At 42.9% G+C, this 19,939-nt stretch overlaps 1 protein-coding gene and 1 long non-coding RNA gene across 2 annotated transcripts; one reads left to right on the plus strand and one right to left on the minus strand.

Moving 5' to 3' along the window:
• Nucleotides 1-820: 820 nt before the first annotated feature.
• BTG1 (BTG anti-proliferation factor 1) lies at nucleotides 821-3,692 on the minus strand. Its single transcript, XM_023631843.2, has 2 exons — nucleotides 2,996-3,692; nucleotides 821-2,131 (listed from the first exon to the last, which is right to left on the minus strand). The coding sequence occupies exons 1-2, from the start codon at nucleotides 3,141-3,143 to the stop codon at nucleotides 1,764-1,766; spliced, it is 516 nt and encodes a 171-aa protein (XP_023487611.1). The 5' UTR covers nucleotides 3,144-3,692; the 3' UTR covers nucleotides 821-1,763.
• A 94-nt stretch (nucleotides 3,693-3,786) lies between these two features.
• On the plus strand, nucleotides 3,787-19,432 carry LOC138921260 (uncharacterized). Its single transcript, XR_011433694.1, has 2 exons — nucleotides 3,787-4,236; nucleotides 19,001-19,432. It is a non-coding gene; the product is annotated as an uncharacterized lncRNA (long non-coding RNA).
• The last annotated feature ends 507 nt before the right edge of the window (nucleotides 19,433-19,939 follow it).

Genomic DNA, 19,939 nt, shown 5'->3' on the forward strand with positions numbered 1-19,939 from the left:
TAACCTAGATTGCATAGTATTTCCAGTGTGAATATGTTTACATGTATGACACAAAAAAGTCACTATATGTTAAGCTACTCAACCGTGTAGAGAAAAAGTCAGAAGTTTCCATTTTCAATTTCCACTGAAAAACCACGTTATCCTCTACATACCAACAAGTCTTTATCCTATGGGGGAGTGGAGTAATCTACACTCCAGCATTCAGTGTTCATTTGTTTCATTTAGGGTCTTAAATTTACCTGAAATAAAAGTCTCAAAAGTGAGAAGTCAAACAGCATTTCAACTTGAGAATAAAAATTTATAAACGTACCTTTTGTTGAATTCCAGTTTAAGGGATTTTTATGTAAATCTTGCAGCTGATGAAAAACAACAAGCACCCCATCTCTGCAGTGATTAGCCTGGTCTTTAAGACTATGGGTCACCTGCCCCAGGGTTTTCTAAGGAACAAGGAATCCATGGGGCAAAATAACTGTTTTTCAAAGGTGGGCCAGAATGGAACCTTTATGTCTTCACTTCAACAGGGAAGCAATGAATGTCATCCTTTGAGTATCCCTTTTTTAGTAGATGTTACCTTTGTCTTTTGTCCTCATTTCATGCGATTAGCCTGGGAATGTGTCCACGTTTTTAGAGATTTTATAAAAAAAAGTCACCCCTGTGTTTCCTCTAACACCTTAATCCATATACACAGAACACTTCGCTCCTAACCAAACGTCTTCCAGCATGACCAGTGTGCAACTGACATTCACACAGCTTACAGAACCTAAGTCTTCTGGGAATTATTTTTTTTAGCTGAACCTCCATAATCATGACAAGAGATTGATTAAAATGCCAAGATAAGAAACAATTTATTATAGAGAGAAGAAAAATTTCTCATCCAAAATATAGAAATCTGTACAACTTTGCCACAATCAATATACATGAACTGTACAAATTTACACCAGTTCATAATTTACCAAATAAAAGATGACTAACAAAGTTCACAAAATAGATGGTGGTTTGTGGAAAAGACTTTTACCCAATTAAGTACAAGGAAAGTTACAAACCAGACCTCCACTTTCTAAAAATAAGAAGTTTACTCAGTCTTAGAAAACTACAAGCTAGCAAATGTACAGAGAGCTGGCTGGTGCTAACACCACAGTTGAGACAGTGTCTTTTTAAAGGTCTTTTTTAAAGCCTGTTGCCATGGCAGATTCTGGTCACTTGCTACTTTCAAGGCCAAAAACACAATACAAGGTCTGACCATTTCCCCAGGTCATGCTTACTAGTTTGTCTTATGTACATTTATACATATTTAAGTGCTAGGTAAAAGTCTTGTCATAAAACTTCCAGTACTACCAAGTTTAAAATGTTGAACTTTCCTATTGAGCTGCCAAAAGGTTAACAATTTTCAAGTGTAATAGTGCAAATTTCCTCTGCGAGATCTACTGCAGAGAAAGGTTCTTTGAAATACAGATTTGTGTTAAAGGGACTCACGTAAAAATTTAGGTCTAACATCTGGGAGAAACTGAAACCATCCTGGGACTTCACTCCCTAGCAATTAAAGTGATAATTAACTTGGACTCACAGGCTATTAAATCATTGAAAGGTACTGTCCAAACTATGGCACTGTCACTTAAAAAAATTTTTTACCACTCTATCTTGTGCCAGATCTTCACAGCTGTGACATGGTTTAAATTCCATAATCCATCCCCAAGAGGAGCCCACCCAAAGCAAAACTCAAATTTATCCATCCATTATAAGATGATCCATCCATAGACTATATCTTAACCTGATACAGTCATCATATTGTAGTTCTTGGAAGGGCTTGTTCTGCCCAAGAGAAGTTCCTCCTTACAGCTGATTCTGCTGTCTACCATTTGCACGTTGGTGCTGTTTTGAGTGCTACCTCCTGCTGGTGAGGCTTCATACAGCACACAGATGGAGCCATCCTCTCCGATTCTGTAGGACACTTCGTAGGGGTCAACCCAGAGTGTGAGTTCACTTGGGAGAAGCCTGAACAGCTCCTGACTGCTCAGTCCAATCCGCTGTGCTGCCTGTCCAATCAGAGGATCCATTTTATGGTTGATGCGAATACAACGGTAACCTGATCCCTTGCATGGCTTTTCTGGGAACCAGTGATGTTTGTAATGTTCTATAGAAGAAAAGAACAGAGAAACAATGCTTAGGTCTTTACTGTGCGCTCCCGCGGCAGTTTCCTTCCTCCGCTGGCTCCTCGCAAGAGTGAAAATGAAAACTCCCCAACTTTTGAAAAAGCCCCGCACAGCAGGCGCTGCAGTGCGTGTGCGGGGTGGGGAAAGCGCGGGCAGAGGTTTAGAAACGACGCCTTAGGACGGGACAAAACCATCTCCGGAACCGACCGGGTGAGCCGCCAAAACAGGAACGAGGCGCGCGGCCCCGGCCAGACGCGAACCTGTTTACTTTCTCCACCCCACCCCAGCCGCACACAATGGGGTTTATGGTCTTGGAAGAGAGAAGCGCCACCGGACTGTTAAGCCCGAAGGGAAGAAAAACAAGCAACCCTAAACCACGCTCTGGGCAGGGCTGTAATTGCACCGGTGACAAATCCGATGATTAATAGGCAGGGGCAGGAGGCGCGGGGAGCCGGCACGTCCGTCCCGGGCTGGCTCCGGTGCAGCGGGCGGCGCGAGGTCCCACCCGGGGCCCGGGCGCCGAGCCCCCACCGGCTGGAGGGGGTTAGGGCGGGAGGACGTCGAACTAACCCCAGGCCCGCGGCTCCTTTGTCCCCCGATCGGCGGCCCGTCCGCGGCCCGCAGTCCCGCCCCGGGTGGCTTTAGTTTCTTTGTTGTGTCTGTTTCCTTCTCCCCTCCATCGGCCAACCAGGGAAGAGGGGGCGCCCCAGACCCAGCCCCCAGACCCCGGCCGGGCGCCGCGTTAGCTGCCGCCCAGCGCGCCGGCCCCGGGACGCCGCCGAGGCTCCCGCCGGCCCGCCCGCTCCGGACCCCCGGCGCCCGCGCCCTCCCCGCGGCCCGCTCACCTGCCAGCAGCTCCTGCAGGCTCTGGCTGAAGGTCTGCAGCTGTCGCTCGCTCGTGAGCCCCTTGGTGCGGAGGAACTTGGAGATGAAGGACACGGCGGCGGCGATCTCGCCTATCATGGTGGCGGCCCGAGTGTAGAAGGGATGCATGGGGGCGGCGGACGGGGGCGGCCCGGGGCGGCCGGGGCTCGGCGGCGCGGCCCCGACGGCGGAGCGGCCACCCCGGGCTCCCTCCCAGGACAGAGGGCTGAGAGGGACAGAGAGCGTGAGGGGCGGACGGCTACTTTTTTTCTCTTTTCTTTAGAGTCAAAAAGTTCTTTTCGAGACGAGAGGCGGCAGGAAAGAGGAAGAGACGAGCGACGGCAGCCCGGTCACATCGCTCGGACTTCCCCAGCCGCCTCCGCCTCCAGCGCCGCAGCCTCCGAAGACCCCAACAGCGGCATTTCCAGCTCCGACGGGCGAAGAGTAGCAGGCGCCGTGCAGCACTTTTTATAGCGCCGCGGAAAGGAAGTGGCGTAGCTGGAGCGTGACGGCCGACCCCAGCCAATCCGGAGATCGCACCATTGTGACGCAAGCAGATTCGGAGCCGGAGGGGGCGGGAAAAGGGGCCAGGGGGCGGGGCCAGAGGCCGCGAAGAGAGGGAGGAGCTGACGTAATCCGCTTGTAAACAAATAAACCCCGAGTGGCGGCCAGAGAACTGGGAGCTGTGGCGGGGCTTGGAGGAAACCGGAGGGTGCGCGTGTGAAAGCCCCGCCCACAGCCCTGGCTCCTCCTTCCCCCTTCAGCTACTCGAGGCCCTGCGCCAGGGCATCCTCTGCAAGTGTGCGCTGCCCGGGCTTGCTAGCGAGGAGTCTAAGTGCTGTGCACATAAAAGCCGCCCCGCTCAGGCTGTCTACACGCGCGCCGGCTGCTCGGCTCGGGCTGCAGCTCCGGGGCGCTAGCCGCCTTGAGTACTCAGTGTTTACATCCCGTCCCCGCTCCAGGTCTACGCGGCTTGCTCCACAAGCCGGAGGAGCGTGCGGAGCAGCGGGATGCGGGTGCCTGTGCTGAAGGTGCGGGGGGCGCGCAGCGAGGGTGCGGAGAAAAGTGGAGGGGACGGGCTCTCGAGGGGCTTTCTGCAGCTTCAGAGAGCCCCGGTCTCCTCGCAGACGTGCAGCCAACGCCACGGAGCTGTTTCTGCTCCATCCTCGGGGAGAAATGGGAGGATGTCTTTGTGAAAGTTTAATTGCAAAATAAATGAAAGGTTAGTAAGCCTTTTGTGGTTAGTTTCAGTAACTTCTGGAGTCAAAGGAGAGAAGAGTGGAGACCTTACTGAATCCAGCTGAAATGCTGATAAGAAAGCCAGTTACTGAAGATAAATATAGCAAGGCAGATCTCGTAAAGTTTAGTCTGTATTGGAAAAAAAAAAAACCGTAAAATGCATTTTACACCGTTTATACGCAAAACCAAAGATCATTTCCCCCTTTTTTGACCAAATAACTGTCTGAGCCTCAGAGTTCTGCTGCTTTTTATAAAAACAGCAGAAAAATAAGGATAAAATTTGAAGCTTGTGGAAGTATTAGGCGTAGACGTTTAAGTTTACTTGAAACCCTGCTTGCAAAACTAGAAAAAAAGACTGGTACGAAGGCGTGAGCCTGCTGAATGATGAGGCCTGATAGAGGGTTAACCCGAACTCCATTAAGGAGGAGGAAAAAAAGAGACGGTGAGGCGGGCAGATGGGGAAAGCAAACAAGAGGCAGAAGCTGAACTATACCAGATGGAAATAAATATCCTGAGCTTAGCTGGTCATCAATATTGCAAAACACACCACGTTGAGTTTGGCTTTTTTTAAAATACTGAGCCAAAGGGTATAGAAATGAAGCAACAGTAGGGCTTGTTATTAAATAAAAGGAGACAAGTTTCATTGCTTAATGGAATACGTAAAACTGGGTTTGAAAGAATAACTTGGAGGCTATTTTTTCATTCATTCGTAAATACCATAATTAGGTAGTTACATGTGAGATAATTTAACAATAGTATTGTTAAAAAGCATGCATTTTTGTGAAAGTGTTAGTTTTCTTTGAATAAATGCCTCAAAAATAGTGGTAAATAAGGTAACTTGGTTTCCTTCTAGTACTTTTCAGATGGAACTGTGCTTAAAAATAAATGTCAAGGTAATTACTTCGCTGGGGACAGGAAACCTCTTTTACTACCCAAAAAGGAGATAGAGAAACAAAAGTCCTTAAAATCCCCATACCCCTAGAGTAAGATCTTCTGATACTCATCCTAACCCCACCCACCCTTAATCTGCTCTGTTCATTTTCCTTGTATTATCAGTCATTTGAGGATTAGATTAGAAAGCAGATGAAAGTTTTTCTCCTTCAAGCCTGGTCTCCACCTTGGCCTTCCAATAATTCTGAGCTTAAATTGACTCATCCACAGAACAGAAATAAAGACGTTAACAAAATGCTAGGATTTGAACTCAGACTTGTCTCCCAAGTCCATGTTCTCTCCACTGTTAACTGCTTTCTCAAGCAGCAGCTGGACCTGTTCTGAAAGCTTGTTAAAATCAGTTGAATAGAGTGAACAAAAAGTTTAACTCACATATTCTTGAATGGTTTCCCCCCACTGTTTTTTATTGTATGTGTGTGTCTCCCACCTTAAATCATTCCTTTAAGAGACAAATGGATTTAAGAAATTACTCTTTTACCTGGGGGATCTAGGCAGCACGCAGGAAAAAAAATGGAAATAAATATTCGTTCTAAATGCAAGCTTTAGATAGTGCGCAATGTTAATTGCTAATGGTTTTCAATTCTGGACGTACGTATGTTTAGTAATATTTTTCCAGAAGTTTAGTCAGGCTCTTCCCATCCAAAAAAGTGTTTCTGCATAGCTTTTGAATTATAAAGGCACTGTCTCATGTTGTTGTTATGTTAAGGTACAGGGCAGTCGCAACTGTTCACAAAGCCATCACTTGGCTCTGTGTCCTTAGGGAAGTTACTTAACCTCTCTGCATAAGAATCTCCTAAGAAAGGTAAAGGTTGTGGTGGGTGAGGACTGAATGGAATAATTACAAGAGACTAAAGTAAGCATTCAAATATATATATTAGTGGTCTTATAGTATCATCCAGCAATATCATAATATTATTACCAAATTCTTAAAACCTAGAAAATTTTCCATCAAAGCACTAAAATGAAAATCTTAGGGGCTGGCCCAGTGGCGCAGTGGGTAAGTTCACATGGTCGGCTTCAGCATCCCAGGGTTCACCTGTTCGGATCCCGGGTGTGGACCTACGCACGGCTTGTCAAGCCATGCTGTGGCAGGCGTCCCTCCTGTAAAGTATAGGAAGATGGGCACAGATGTTAGCTCGGGGCCAATCTTCCTCAGCAAAAAGAGGAGGCTTGGCAGCAGACGTTAGCTCAGGGCTAATCTTCCTCAAAAAAAAAAAGTTCAAAAAGCACTTTCTATAGAGGTAACTAATGGACAACTAACTAGAATATCAAAGGGCTGGGGATTTATGTTCCTTTCCTTCATCTCAAATGTTACTAGAACGCTTTGCTCTGGACTAACAAATCAGAGCTCCCTGTAGACTTTTTGAGGATTGTGTTTTTTCACAAAAAAGAGAAAAATAAACATTTATATAGGGTAGGAGAATGAACTTCTTTTCTCTATTTCATAGACTGGTAAAATTTAGGGATCAACACAAGGTTGAAAATCTTTTTATTTTGCCAAAAAAATTTTTTTTTAAATCACATTATCGTTTACTGTATCATTTGGGGGAAAAGATGATATTTTAACATCCCCAAAGTAGGAAAGGTTCCCATATCAGAATAAAGCATGGTTTTTTTAATTGAATAAACTTAAAGTCACTAAATGTCACTTTTTGCGTTCCATCATGGCCCTGCATTTGGGAACTCATCTAAACTATTAATCTACGAATGTGACAGCACTAAATTCAGCTATTATGCTACTCATTTGATAGGCTCTTCCCACTGCCTGGGTTGCCTCCTCCCTTTCCGCTTTACCTAGTTTCTGCTCACCCTCCAAGAAGCCTTCTCTGACCCTCTGGACGTGAGTAAACGTCTATAGTATCCTGCTCTGCCTTGTCCTGGCTCTGGTACTTACGAGATATACTAGCTATGTTTACTGGTCTCTCTTCCTTTCTAGTCTGTAAGTCTCTTGAGGGCAGGCATCTGCATTGTTCACTGTTGTACCCCCAGTGCCTAAAAAACAACCCAACACACATAAATACTGTCAAATGATGTTAAGTAGGCATACCTAAATACAAATGAGCCAAATCAAAACCATTACCTGCAATTCGTCAGGTGAAAAATAATATGGAGAGAGTTCTTGCTGCTTAAAATGGGACAATCAGTACTGGAGGAAAGAAGATAAGTAGCTAAACCCTATGGCGCTTTTTTCCTGGCTGCCGTAAGTGTTAGATTATTGCATGAATTGCTTTTGTGGATAAACATTGTTTTAGGATAGACTGCATTTCCAAGGGAAATGAAATGGACAGCAAAGGGACTTAGATGTGCCGCTGAGGAATACTGTGGTAATGTCCACATTGCCCCCATTTCAGGTTTTTGCTTCATTTCCCCTTATGCTATGTAGATATATTTTGGTATTTTGACATCAGGTTACCCACGAGTGTCACTTGCTTGTGTGCCGCTCTCTCATGTTGCCGTTCTCTCCTGAAGTGGCTCTTAAGGTGTCCTGCCAATACTCCAGTCTCTTGCTTCATCCTTGGGATCCAGGATTCCTGGATTATTGCTAGGAAAGTCCCAGAATTTTTTAAACGGCTGTGACGTTATCTACTGTTTCGATTTCCAAGGCTTCAGCTACCTGGGGTCAACCAAGGTCCAAAAATATTAAACGAAAAATTCCAGAAATAAGCAATTCGTAAGTTTTAAATTGTGCACCATTCTGAGTAGCCGGATGAAATCTTGCGCCATCCTGCTCCCTCCCCAGGGCCGTGAATCAACCCTTTGTCCAGGGTACCTGTTACCTATGGTTAATCACTTCCTAGCCATCTGGATTATCAGGTCAACTGACTGTCTGTCATGGTATCACAGTGCTGGTGTTCAAGTAACTCTTATTTACTGAATAATGGCCCCAAAGCACAAGAGTAATGATGCTGGCAGTTCAGATATGCCAAAGAGAAGGTGTAAAGTGCTTCCTTTAAGTGAAAAGATGAAAGTTCTCAACTTAATGAGGAAAGAAAAAAAATTGTATGCTGAGGTTGCTAAGATCTATGTAACTTTTATTACAGTATATTATCATTGCTCTATTTTACTGTTGTTAATCTCTTGCTGTGCCTAATTTATAAATTAAACTTTGTCATAAGTGTGTACGTATAGGAAAAACCATAGTACCTATTGGGCTGGGTGCTATGTGAGGTTTCAGGCATCCACTGGGAGTCTTGGAACTACCCGCCTCGGGTAATGGGGACTACTGTATTACAGTTCACCCATTTGTCCTCCGCAAGGCCTCGCCCCACCTCCCTGTGTAATGCCATCTAGCAAAGGTCTTGCTCCCCCTGTGGCCCCTCCCCTCCCCTGAAGGCACCTTTAGACCCAGACTTCAGGCTGAGCTGGAGGCAGCCTCCTTGTTGCCTGTCAGCCAGCTGCATTCACTAAAGCTGTATTTATTGTGAATATACTTCCAGATAGAGTGCTAGGGGTCTGTGGCGCTTGCTTTAGAAAACTCATAGCTTACCTGACAAGTATAGGGTTGAGCAAGAGCGTTCTTTACAGACCATTAACAGCAAACAGAGATGAGGCATTTATTTTTGTGTGTTTCTTGCGGGGCAGAAGGAGATAAGCCCCCGAAGTGAGGGATCTTTGCTAAGCCAGTGCTGTCAGCCCATAATTAGTTCTCTTTGGAAGGAAGAAAAGGAGGGGCTTGACCTTGGAGTATTTTAAAGACATAAACCAATATAAGGAAGATAAATATCTGTAGCTTGGAGGAAACTGATGGGCGGAGGGAGACATAGCATGCTGGGAGGTATTTTTGACAGGGAAGTCAAAAGTTATTTATTTTTTTGGAAAGCCCTGAGGACAATGGATGGTAGAGGGATAATGTTGGAAGGCCTTCTATTTTTGTCGCCAATTCTTATTTAAATCTTTAAATAATTTTGTTTTTCATGTAGGCTTATCTCTTCTACTAGAGACCTATGCCTTTTATGTATTCTTTTTTTGCTCACCCACAAGAAGGAGAGCGCTTTTAGTAGCCTCCCCATCTGGCACTCTGCCTTGCTTTGCTTAGGTGTGAATCTAAGGGTACAAACTAAGGCGATTGTGCTAGGGTTAGATCTACTGATCTACTGGGGTTCAGAAAATACAGGAGAACTAGAAATCAGAGGATGACGCATACAGATTTGGAGCTAAATGGTTTCTTCTTGTTAAAGCAATTCAGATTGTTTGGAGAGAATGGGAGGAAAAAGGTTTAAAGATTGGCTGACAACAGCAACAATGATCATACAAATTAGCATCATCAACATCATGGACAGTGCATCAGACACTGTGCTAAGTGTTTTTTTTTCCTTTCTCCCCAAAGCCCCTGTACATAATTGTAAATCCTAGTTGTAAGTCCTTCTAGTTCTGTGTGGGATGCCACCACAGCATGGCTCCATGAGTGGTGTGCAGGTCCATGCCCAGGATCCGAACCAGTGAACCCCAGGCCACCAAAGCAGAGCACACAAACTTAACCACTATGCCACCGGGTCGGCCCCCTGTGCTAAGTGTTTTAAAGGCATTCCCATTTAGTTCTCCAAGAAACATCACCAAGAGAGTATAATTGATAGGAAGTAACATGTGAGGTTTCAAACCTTAAAGAAAATAAGTAATTTACCCAAGGTCTTGTAACCAGATTTGAATTCTCAAGTCATGGACGGCCAAACTTGGAGGTGTGCTCCTGATGCTATCTTCTCTAAAAGGGAGTGTGAGAAATATAATGCTATAAAGTTAGAAGACCGTTTGGAGACAAGTAGAGACAGTAGAAGGAAATTAACAAAACTCAAGGCAGCTGAGGAGATGTGTCATGGCTGATGGACATACCTTGGAAAATACGGCTGCATTTATCAAAGGCTCACTGAAAAATGCATCAAAGGACATATGAAAACATTAATCTGCCAAATAAAATAATTTTGCTAGAATGAAAACTGTCCTTAGGGTCAGATAAGAGAAAGCAAAAACACCTTCTATTTTAGACTGTTTAAGCATCTCACTTCTCCTTTGGCCTAAATTAGCAGGAGGAAGCAGGGAGCGGGTCAGTTCCACAGTCTCTCTTCCCCAGCAACTGAGGGGAGCCCAGTGGCTTCTGAGAGCTCCAGTGGAGGAGGCTGGAGGGCAGCGAGAAAGGCTGGCGTGGGCTGTCTCAGCAGGGCACTGTGAACCCTATCACTGGCCCTCCGGGAATTCTCATGGACCTTTCTCTTGTGAAGCTCCAGGGCCATTTCTGAAAGCCAGGCCTCCTTCCAAGACCTTCTTTCCTTCCTTTTAGCAGAATCCTTTGATTCCATTTCCTTTCCTCCTTTTAAAGCTCCATCATCTACTCTGTCTCCTGGGACAAACCCCCAGGGTTCAGGCTTGTTGGATGTTTATCTGCTTCTCCCCAGCTGCCAAAGACCTATTTCAGTTTTAAGGTTTAGCAGTAGTGTGGGGAAAGAAACAGAATCAACTTTGGAAAGTGGGGAACTTTAAGGAATTATTCAAAGTTCTTACAAGTTATGATCCTGGCCTATAGTATTTATAACTTTCTCAATTTGGAGCACATGGACTTCCTCTTCGTTTCAAACTAAAAGGCCTGGGATGGGGACTTCTCAGTGGTTTTCAAAGTGTGGTCCCCAGACCAGCAGCTTCAGCATCACCCCAGGAAATTGATAGAAATGCAAACTTTTAACTCTAAACCTGCTAAATCAGAAACTCTAGGAGTGGGGCCCAGCTCTCTAGACACTAATGTTTGCGAACAATTGCTTTAAAAAAGTAAGGGCAAAATTCGAGAATTTAAAACCAACCAACAAACTTTCTATCCAGGCATATACTATCTCAAATAGAAATCTTGTCCATTAAAAGAAAAAATTAGCATACCAATTTAATATGTAAAAGCTGCCTTTAAGTATCAACTAAGTTTTCAGTTGTTTTTTGCTTCCCTGAGGTTCTGCACAGTCTGGGTAAAATGCATTCTTCCCAGCTTCTTTTTATTTGTTTTATTTTATTTGGGTTTTTTTGAGGAAGATTAGCCCCTGAGCTGACATCCACCACCAATCCTCCTCTTTTTGCTGAGGAAGATTGGCCCTGAGCTAACATTTGCTAACATTCGTGCCCATCTTCTTCCTTTTCTTTTTTTTTTTTTTTGTATATGGGACACCTGCCACAGCAAGGCTTGATAAGCAGTGCATAGGTCCACACCCAGCATCCAAACCGGCGAACCACAGGCTGCTAAGTGGAACATGTGAACTTAACCACAGTGCCACTGGGCCAGCCCCTCTTCTGAGCTTCTAAGACATTAGGTAAGCTAGAACATATAATGATGTCCACATTTCTCAAGAAAGAAGATAGTACTCTGGAAGCTTGGTAAAATAGTCCTCTAATCAAATGTTGGCATACTCCATGTTTTTATTTTCTCTTCTAGGAAAAGCAGCAACTTGCCCTTTTGAAGGAATTCGAATTTAAAATCTCAGAGTAGATTAGTATTTACATGCATTGAGTGACATCACATCATTCCCTTAAAACTAAACAGAAACAAAGTAACGTTCAAGTTGCAAAAGTCAGTGCAACAAACAAATCAATATAGAGGTCCTGCATATAATGCTCAACATGACCCTGGAAACTATCCTGCATTCGGATGTACGTCAGCAATAATTCAAGGGTGGAAATCCCACTAGAAAACGCAATTTAGGATGTATTCATTTATGGAGGATTGCAGGTTAGACTGATCCAAATTCCAGGAAAGGCTATATTCTAGCCACGGAGGAGAAGTCCTCTGAAGAAAAAAAAAAATGGTTATGATTAACACGTCAAATCGCATTTATTTTCTGAAGGGGACACAGTAAGAGACTTCCCATTATCTTGTGTTCTTATCTATTTGTTTAGGAAATACTTGTTTTCCCTAAAAGAAGCAGAAGCAATCTTCAGCCTAGATAATATTTACAGTTTGGTTTAGTTGAATGTGAAAGCAAAACATCCTTTATTTGCATTAGTATATGTGTTGAAAACATTCTATATTTGCATGTTTTTTAGTAGCAGCCTCTTCTTTAAATCTCTTCATTGAGCAAAATGTAGGAAACGTTCTCATCTTCTGAAAACCGATTTGAATTTTGACTGATGCTGACCTTCAAACTCAAGGAACGGTCTCCGTATTGTTTTTAATGTCCCACCTTACTGATTATTGCACAAGTAGATTTCCAACAGTGAAACAGCAGTAAGAGATACACATTAAAGCACTCAAGGGATGTTTTTTTCATGGTTTTCTCCCTTGCAGAAACAAAGCTGTCTGTACAATATTTAGAAGATAGGGACTATGACAGTCAAGAGCACTTCTATCTTTATGCTAGAAAGATCTATCCTTTGTCGCTTTGAACAGATGATCTTGCCTTTTTCTAAGGGCTTTATTGAGATATATTTTACATATCATAAAATTCACCCATTTAAGTATACAATTCAATGATTTTGGGTTAATTTACCAAGTTGTGCAGCCATCACCGTCATCAGTTTCAGAACATTTTCATCACCCTCAATAAAACCCCAATCTCACCCATGACCCTCCCAGGCCCAGGAAACCATTAATTTACTTTCTGTCTCTATAGATTTGCCTATTATGAACATTTTTTTTTCTTTTTTTTTTAAAGATTTTATTTTTTCCTTTTTCTCCCCAAAGCCCCCCAGTACATAGTTGTATATTCTTCGTTGTGGGTACTTCTAGTTGTGGCATATGGGATGCTGCCTCAGCGTGGTTTCATGAGTAGTGCCATGTCCGCGCCCAGGATTCGAACCAACGAAACACTGGGCCGCCTGCAGCGGAGCGCGCGAACTTAACCACTCAGCCACGGGGCCAGCCCCTATTATGAACATTTTTATATAAACGAAATCATATAATATATGGCCTCTTGTCTGACTTCTTTGGCTCAGCATATTATTTTTGAGGTTCAGCCATGCTCAGCATGTATCAGGAATTCAATACTTTGTTTTATTTTTTTTCTATTGTATCTTCCCAGAATTTCCTCTCAAGGAAACTCTGCGTTAAGGAAGCTTAATTTGGGGCCAGCCCAGTTGCATAGTGGTTAGGTTTCTGCACTCTGCTTTGGCAGCCCAGGTTGGCGGGTTCAGATACCGAGGGGCAGACCTGCATACCGATCGTCAGACCATGCTGTGGAGGTGTCCCACATACAAAATAGAGGAAGATTGGCACAGATGTTAGCTCAGGGACAATCTTCCTCACAAAAATAAATACATAAATAAAGTAAGAAAGCTTAATTTTATAGTTGCATGCCAGGCTGGTGGGGCCAACTTTGGGGCTCCTTCCACCTCCCCTTTCCATGGCTCTTCTCCTTTAGACATTTTTCTACCATCTCTAAAGCCTTTGAGATGTCAGTTCTCCAGAGCCTGGCACAGACACTCTCTCAGAGGCCGCTGCCTGCTGTAGAATTAGTCCCTTGCTCCCTTTTGGTGCCTAGCATATTCCACACACCAGAACATCAAACCACACAAGAACTAAGTCAACTGAATTGAGAGAAAAACCTCCTTTCTCAAGACATTCACTTCAGAGGAGTCCCCAGGGGAGGCAGAAATTTCAGGTTTGAAAGAGGGTAATAAGAGCACTCCAGTTACAGAGTCCAACCAAGGATGAAAATCTGCCAGATAATTTAGCCGAGAGGATTTAGCTAAACAGTAAACTCTTAACAGAAGCTTTATTTAGGCTCATTCTAACAAACATGATCAGCAGACAAGTCCTTTTTAAAGAAAGTTCTCTTTCATCTGACTAAAAAGAAGGAACACATTTAAACCAAAACAGGAACTACTCTGGCAATATATGTGTAAAAAAATAAGCACCCTATGGGGCTCTTTTTAAATTAGCCAGAGTGTACAGAAAAGTCTTTGAAAAGAAAACTCTGGGGGGGAAAACATTTTTCTTGATTTCATAAACACTCATTGTTTAATCACGTGAAGAAAGTGCAAACTTATGATTGCGTCTCCCCCACTCCTACGTGGATGAGCTCTTTCAAATCACCTCCTCTCTCCCCACCAGCTATACTGAGGACGGCAGGAGAAGTAACTTGAAAACCAGCCCAGCAGAGAGGCAAGAAGTGACCTAGGAGGTCCTAGTTTTCAAACTAGATACACACGTGTAAGGCTGTGCCCTGCACATACGGTGCAGGAAGCCGAGTTTTGCCTAGTTGTTACCACAGTGTATTAATATGCTGTTCGAATTTCGTGAGCAGTGGGTAACCTGATCTGGTTTATTTTGCTGCCTCTTTCTTTTCATTGACTTCAAGGACATTGTTCCTCCTCACCTCATCTTCCACTTGCCCAAAGCAGTCATGTAATTTCAATCAGGACACTTAGAATTTCCTGAGTCCAATTGTAGCTTCCATTCTTACCAATCATTCAAATATGGCCCAGAAGATGTGTTGGGACTCAGAGCAGGCTGCCCCAAGATATGCCACTCTATCGTATTGACTATTTTGAATTAAAGTTACTTAAGAAGCAGCTGATGCGAAAAGGGCACCATGACTGTCCTTTGTTTCCCTGAAAGCTGGAAATACATCTCCCAGTGGAGAGGTACCCACCTGCACCGGAAGTGAAGAGGCATGCTTATCATCAGAGACAGGGAATTCTGGGCTGGAAAGGCTATGTAAACAAACCGATTAGTTTCTTCACTACTTAAGTACTCGAGCATAAGTTTTTTGTCTTGTCAATTCCTCACAAATTTATTGTTTCCTCGTCTAAAAGGTGTAAATGCTGCCAGTTTTGGTCACTTCTTTGTGACCCTCTCATGTCTGTGTAAGGGTCCCGTATGGATGAAATTAAGTTGATTTTTCTCCTGTTAATTTGTCTCATTTTAGTTTAATTCTTAGGCCATGCAAAGGAACTCAAGAAAGGTAGGGGGAAACTTTCGCCCTCCCTGACAGGTGCTATTTATATATTTTTCTGGACTTACTCCAATGAGAAAAGTGATGAGTCTTACACAGGATCAAGAAAAAATTATGCAAAATCAAGGCAACTTGACATGAAGCAAGTGTTTAACATGTTTTCAAAAATATAAATAAAAACCTAATAAGCCATGTAAAGAAAGCAGGAAAAGTCTTTATCAGGCATCTGGGTTTGGAGAACATTGCTGTGAACAAGCAATAAATTTACTTTTGAGTTTCTTGGCATCCGAGAAAAAGAGACATACAACAATGTATATTGCTTTTGCTATCTGAAAAAAAGGACACTATCAAAGGAAAAACATTTATTAGCATTAAACTCTGATAAACTTATCAATTTATAATATAGAACACTTTTACGTACTTTTGTAAAATATTCAAGGAAACATATTTCAGGTAGCACATTTTTTTTTGAGGAAGATCAGCCCTGAGCTAACATCTGCTGCCAATCCTCCTCTTTTTGCTGAGGAAGACTGGCCCTGAGCTAACATCCGTGCCCATCTTCCTCTATGTTATATGTGGGACGCCTGCCACAGCAAGGCTTGCCAAGTGGTGCCACATCTGCACCCGGGATCCGAACCAGCCAGCCCCGGGCCACCAAAGTGGAATGTGCAAACTTAACTGCTGTGCCACCGGGCCAGCCCCTGGGTAACACAGTCTTAGTTTGACTCTCACATTTAGAGCTGAGAACAAGTTCACTGCTAAATGTTTGATGTATAAGTGTCCTACGATGTTCATAAATTCATTCCACAGATTTGATTAACTAATAAGGGACTGGCTAAGCATTGGAGATGTCACCTACTAAGTGCCCTGAGGCAGTGATGGGTGGGTTTGGAAGCATTTAACTGTTTTTCCAAATTGTTCTTTTCCCTTTTGTTATGTCAAGGAGATGCAATCACCAACCACCCTGAACCGAGTCAAGCCTCATGAGAGCTACGCCTATGACCTTTGCCTCGTTTTTAATGCTAAGATCTCTCTAGGAGGAGCTTAGGCCTTATCACCATAACCTGTAGCATATGTGGAAGCATGTTTTCCATCTGAGCCTGTGCAAGCAAATACCCACCTCTCCCTTTGGAATATTTATTCCAGATCTGAAATAAAAGGTCCTGGCTTCCTTTTGTTCGGGGAGCCATGACTTTGGAAATAATTCCATATGGTCTCCTATTTGCTGCAAATGCACTTTACTTTGTGAGGCAGCTACTTCTGGTGGAGAGTCCGATTCATCTCACCAGGGCGGACCTCACTTTCGTTTCAGTGCAGAGATACATCCACAAACAAGATATAGTCATGCATCACTTGACCATGGGGATGTGTTCAGAGAAATATGTTGCTAGGTGATTTTGTCATTGTGCAAACATCATAGAGTGAACTTACACAAACCTAGATGGTATAGCCTACTACACACCTAGGCTGTATGGTACTAATCTTTTTTTTTTGAGGAAGATTAGCCCTGAGCTAACATCTGCCACCAATCCTCCTCTTCTTGTTGAGGAAGACTTGCCCTGAGCTAACATCAGTGCCCGTCTTCCTCTACTTTTTATGTGGGACACCTGCCACAGCATGGCTTCACAAGCTGTGTGTAGGTCCACATCCGGGATCTAAACTGGTGATCCTGAGGCCACCAAAGCAGAGCATGCAACCTTAACTGCTGCGCCACCGGGCTGGCCCCTCACCTCTCCTATAGTAGCACAGAAGCAGCCAGAGACGATATGAGCATGGCTGTGTTCCAAGAAAAACTTGATTTACAAAAGCAAGAGGTAATGGCCTCTTGGACAATACTTTGCTGATCTCTGATCTGGATCAGGTAGCATCAAAGAGATGATCATGATAGAAGATTTTGGAGGAGATGGTAACCATCTAAGCAAATAAACCTTGAATGGGATAACTGTTCTCCCTAGAAGCTTTGATTCTGGGGAGGACTGTGTTGTGATGGGACCATAAATCAGGGACAAAACACACCTTCTGTGAGCCGAACAAATTGACCCTGTGAATAGAATTATCATCCGTGTAGACTGTGACGAACGTAAGCTCCTTAGAGGCAGGAGTTTGCGTCTGTTTTGTTCAGTTGGGTTTTTTTCACCCCTGGTTGAATCCTTGGAGCCTCAAGTGTTGTCTATGGAATAACACGCAGATGTGCCTCATAAAATGAATGCTCCGTTAATGACTTTCAGCAATGTAACTCTTAAAAAGCCATAGCACTATTGGGAAAACTTCTTTTGTTCTCAGTATAAAGAAATAGTTCACCCAAAACACACTAAATACATGTGCTATGAGAAACTGTGTCAATATTATGACTTTGGGCAAAGACACACTCACCAATTCACTCAACAGAGTTTTGTAGTCAAAATGTCATAGGGAACAAACTGAAATCAGATGCCTTCTTTGGATGAAAACAAACATGTTTGCTTTGCCTGTGGACACCAAGCAAGAGAGGAAGACACAGCATCCTCATGTCTTACAACCCTTTTGTCTGCTCTGTGCATGTGCCATCTCTACATAATTTGAATTGTTTGTGTTTCGCTTTTATTTTTGCTCTGGAAATAAATTTTTAAGCTTGCTTTAGCAAAATTTGACCTCAATAATAATGAGCTTCCCCAAAAGATTGAAAAACTGTGAAAATAGTGCAGATAGAATCATGAATTTTCCAATACCAAAACCCCTCACTTCTTTCCTGTATCTACATCACCCACTGTAAGTCATCTCTTCATTCTTTGGTCAACACAATAAATCTTCACTGGATTACTATTTTTGCTTACTTTCAAATTCTTTATGTTGCATATGTAAACTTATTTTTGTCACATACACATATACATATATACATCCTGTAACATATATTTTGCTACATGTATATGTATATATATATATATATATATATATATATATATATACATCTACACACACACATATAATTTTTTAAATCTTTGAAAATAGTTTGCGTATCTTAGGCTAAGATGTAATATGTAACAAATTTTTCCATTAAAATTAATGGAGTTTTTTTTTTTTTATTTAAAGAGTTTACTGAGCAGGGCTTGTAGAAATGAATTAACATTGTTAACAAGATATAGGTCAATTGATTTTCTTTGTAATCCAGTGTACTTTAATTTATGCGTTTATAAAACATTGTTCTGAGAAGGAGTTTGTAGACTTTAGACTGTTAAAGGAGCCTATGGCACAAAAAATAACCTCTGGTCTAGATCCCAGAACGATGTGTCTACCATATAGTAGGAGCTCAATAAATAGTTCTTGAATACCAAGTGATCTTTAACCCATAGCAACAGTATTGGTTTGTTAAAAAGATGCTAAACCATTCAGACAAAAATTGCTTGGAAAGCGTCATGGCGATGCCTATGGCATAAAATATGTTCTGTTTTAGATAGGAAAAGGTGCTGAGCTTGTTGTTTCCTATGGTAGGAGGACATAAGGAAGGCTAAATTTGCGTCAGATATTTGGGTAGATGCTTCAAAGGAGGATTGAGGTCAAAAAGTGCTTCTAATCGCACCTAGGATTAGAATTTGCTTGAAGAAGTCCATGCCTATCCAGCATTGTGACTATTTTGCTCGCCAGTATATCCGCAGCACTTAACCCAGTGCTTAGCGAAGAGTGGCATCAATACGTATTTGAGGAATGAATGAAACTGATTGAGATTCTCTGGCAGTAAAAGCTCTGAGGGAAAATTAAAACCTTGAATCAATATCAAAATCCTATAGCTTGCCTAAGTGGTACCTGTCTATGGAATCAAAGATTGATGAGAGATCAATAAATATTGCAGGAGTCTTGTTATTTTTAACTATATCCACCCCCACACTCCCCGTAGATTAAAAAGTACCAAAGAGGTCAGCAGGAGAATAGTGGTGCTTTAAATGCTCCTTTTTCCTGCAGAATATTAAATGGGGAAGCCAGACCTGCTGCTCACTCGTTAAGAAGAAAGCAAGCTCAGAATGTGGAGGACTATGGAGCTGACTGATTGAAGGTGGCGCAAGAGAAAGTTGCCCTTTTTGAAGACAGAGACAAATACTGTGACTCTGTCCGAGAGGAGTTGAGTAAAGAACTCTGCAGAGATTTGGGCTCACCATTCAGAGCAGAACTTGAGGAACTGAGGCAGCTCAAGATTTCACGCCGGGGACTTCAGCTGGGAGCAGTTAATTGGCCATGCGTAATGAGTCAGATTTGTCAACTCTTAAGATAGTATGCTATTGTGTCTTTTAAGGGAATGAGGTAGAGCTGTGTACCACTGGTTTGGAGTTCCTTCCCAGCATTTTAAGCAAAGAAAGCGAACGGAAGAAGAATAAAATAAAAACAGATCATGATATACATATGGTGTATATTTGTGTATGTATATGTGGGTGTACATACAGACACCCATACACACAAGTATCAAAGGATTATATATGCACAAGAAAAAGTCGAAGATCAACATCAAGTGTGTGCTCCTCTGAGGAATATGTTTGGAGAGGTGAGGATTTATTTATTTTACATAATCCTGAATACTGGCTTTCCAGCTGAAAGAAAGTTATACTCCTACATCAGATACAAAATCAAATCTACTTGGACCCCATTGCTAAAATAAAAACCAGTAGAAGAAAAGTTAGGAAACATGTAGCTTCACAAGAGTAGAGATGGGTGGGAAAACTTTCTTAATTAAGTCAGGAGGATAAGCATTCATAAAGGAAAAGATTAGAGGTCAGTCTGGTAATGCAGTGGTTAAGTTTGCATGTTTTGCTTTGGCAGCACGGTCCGCGTTGGGGGCCTGGTTGACTTCCCAGACACAGACCTACACCACTTGTCTGTCAGTGGCCATGCTGTGGCAGTAGCTCACAT

This window comes from Equus caballus, chromosome 28 (assembly GCF_041296265.1).
Source record: "Equus caballus isolate H_3958 breed thoroughbred chromosome 28, TB-T2T, whole genome shotgun sequence".
Lineage (NCBI taxonomy): Eukaryota > Metazoa > Chordata > Mammalia > Perissodactyla > Equidae > Equus > Equus caballus.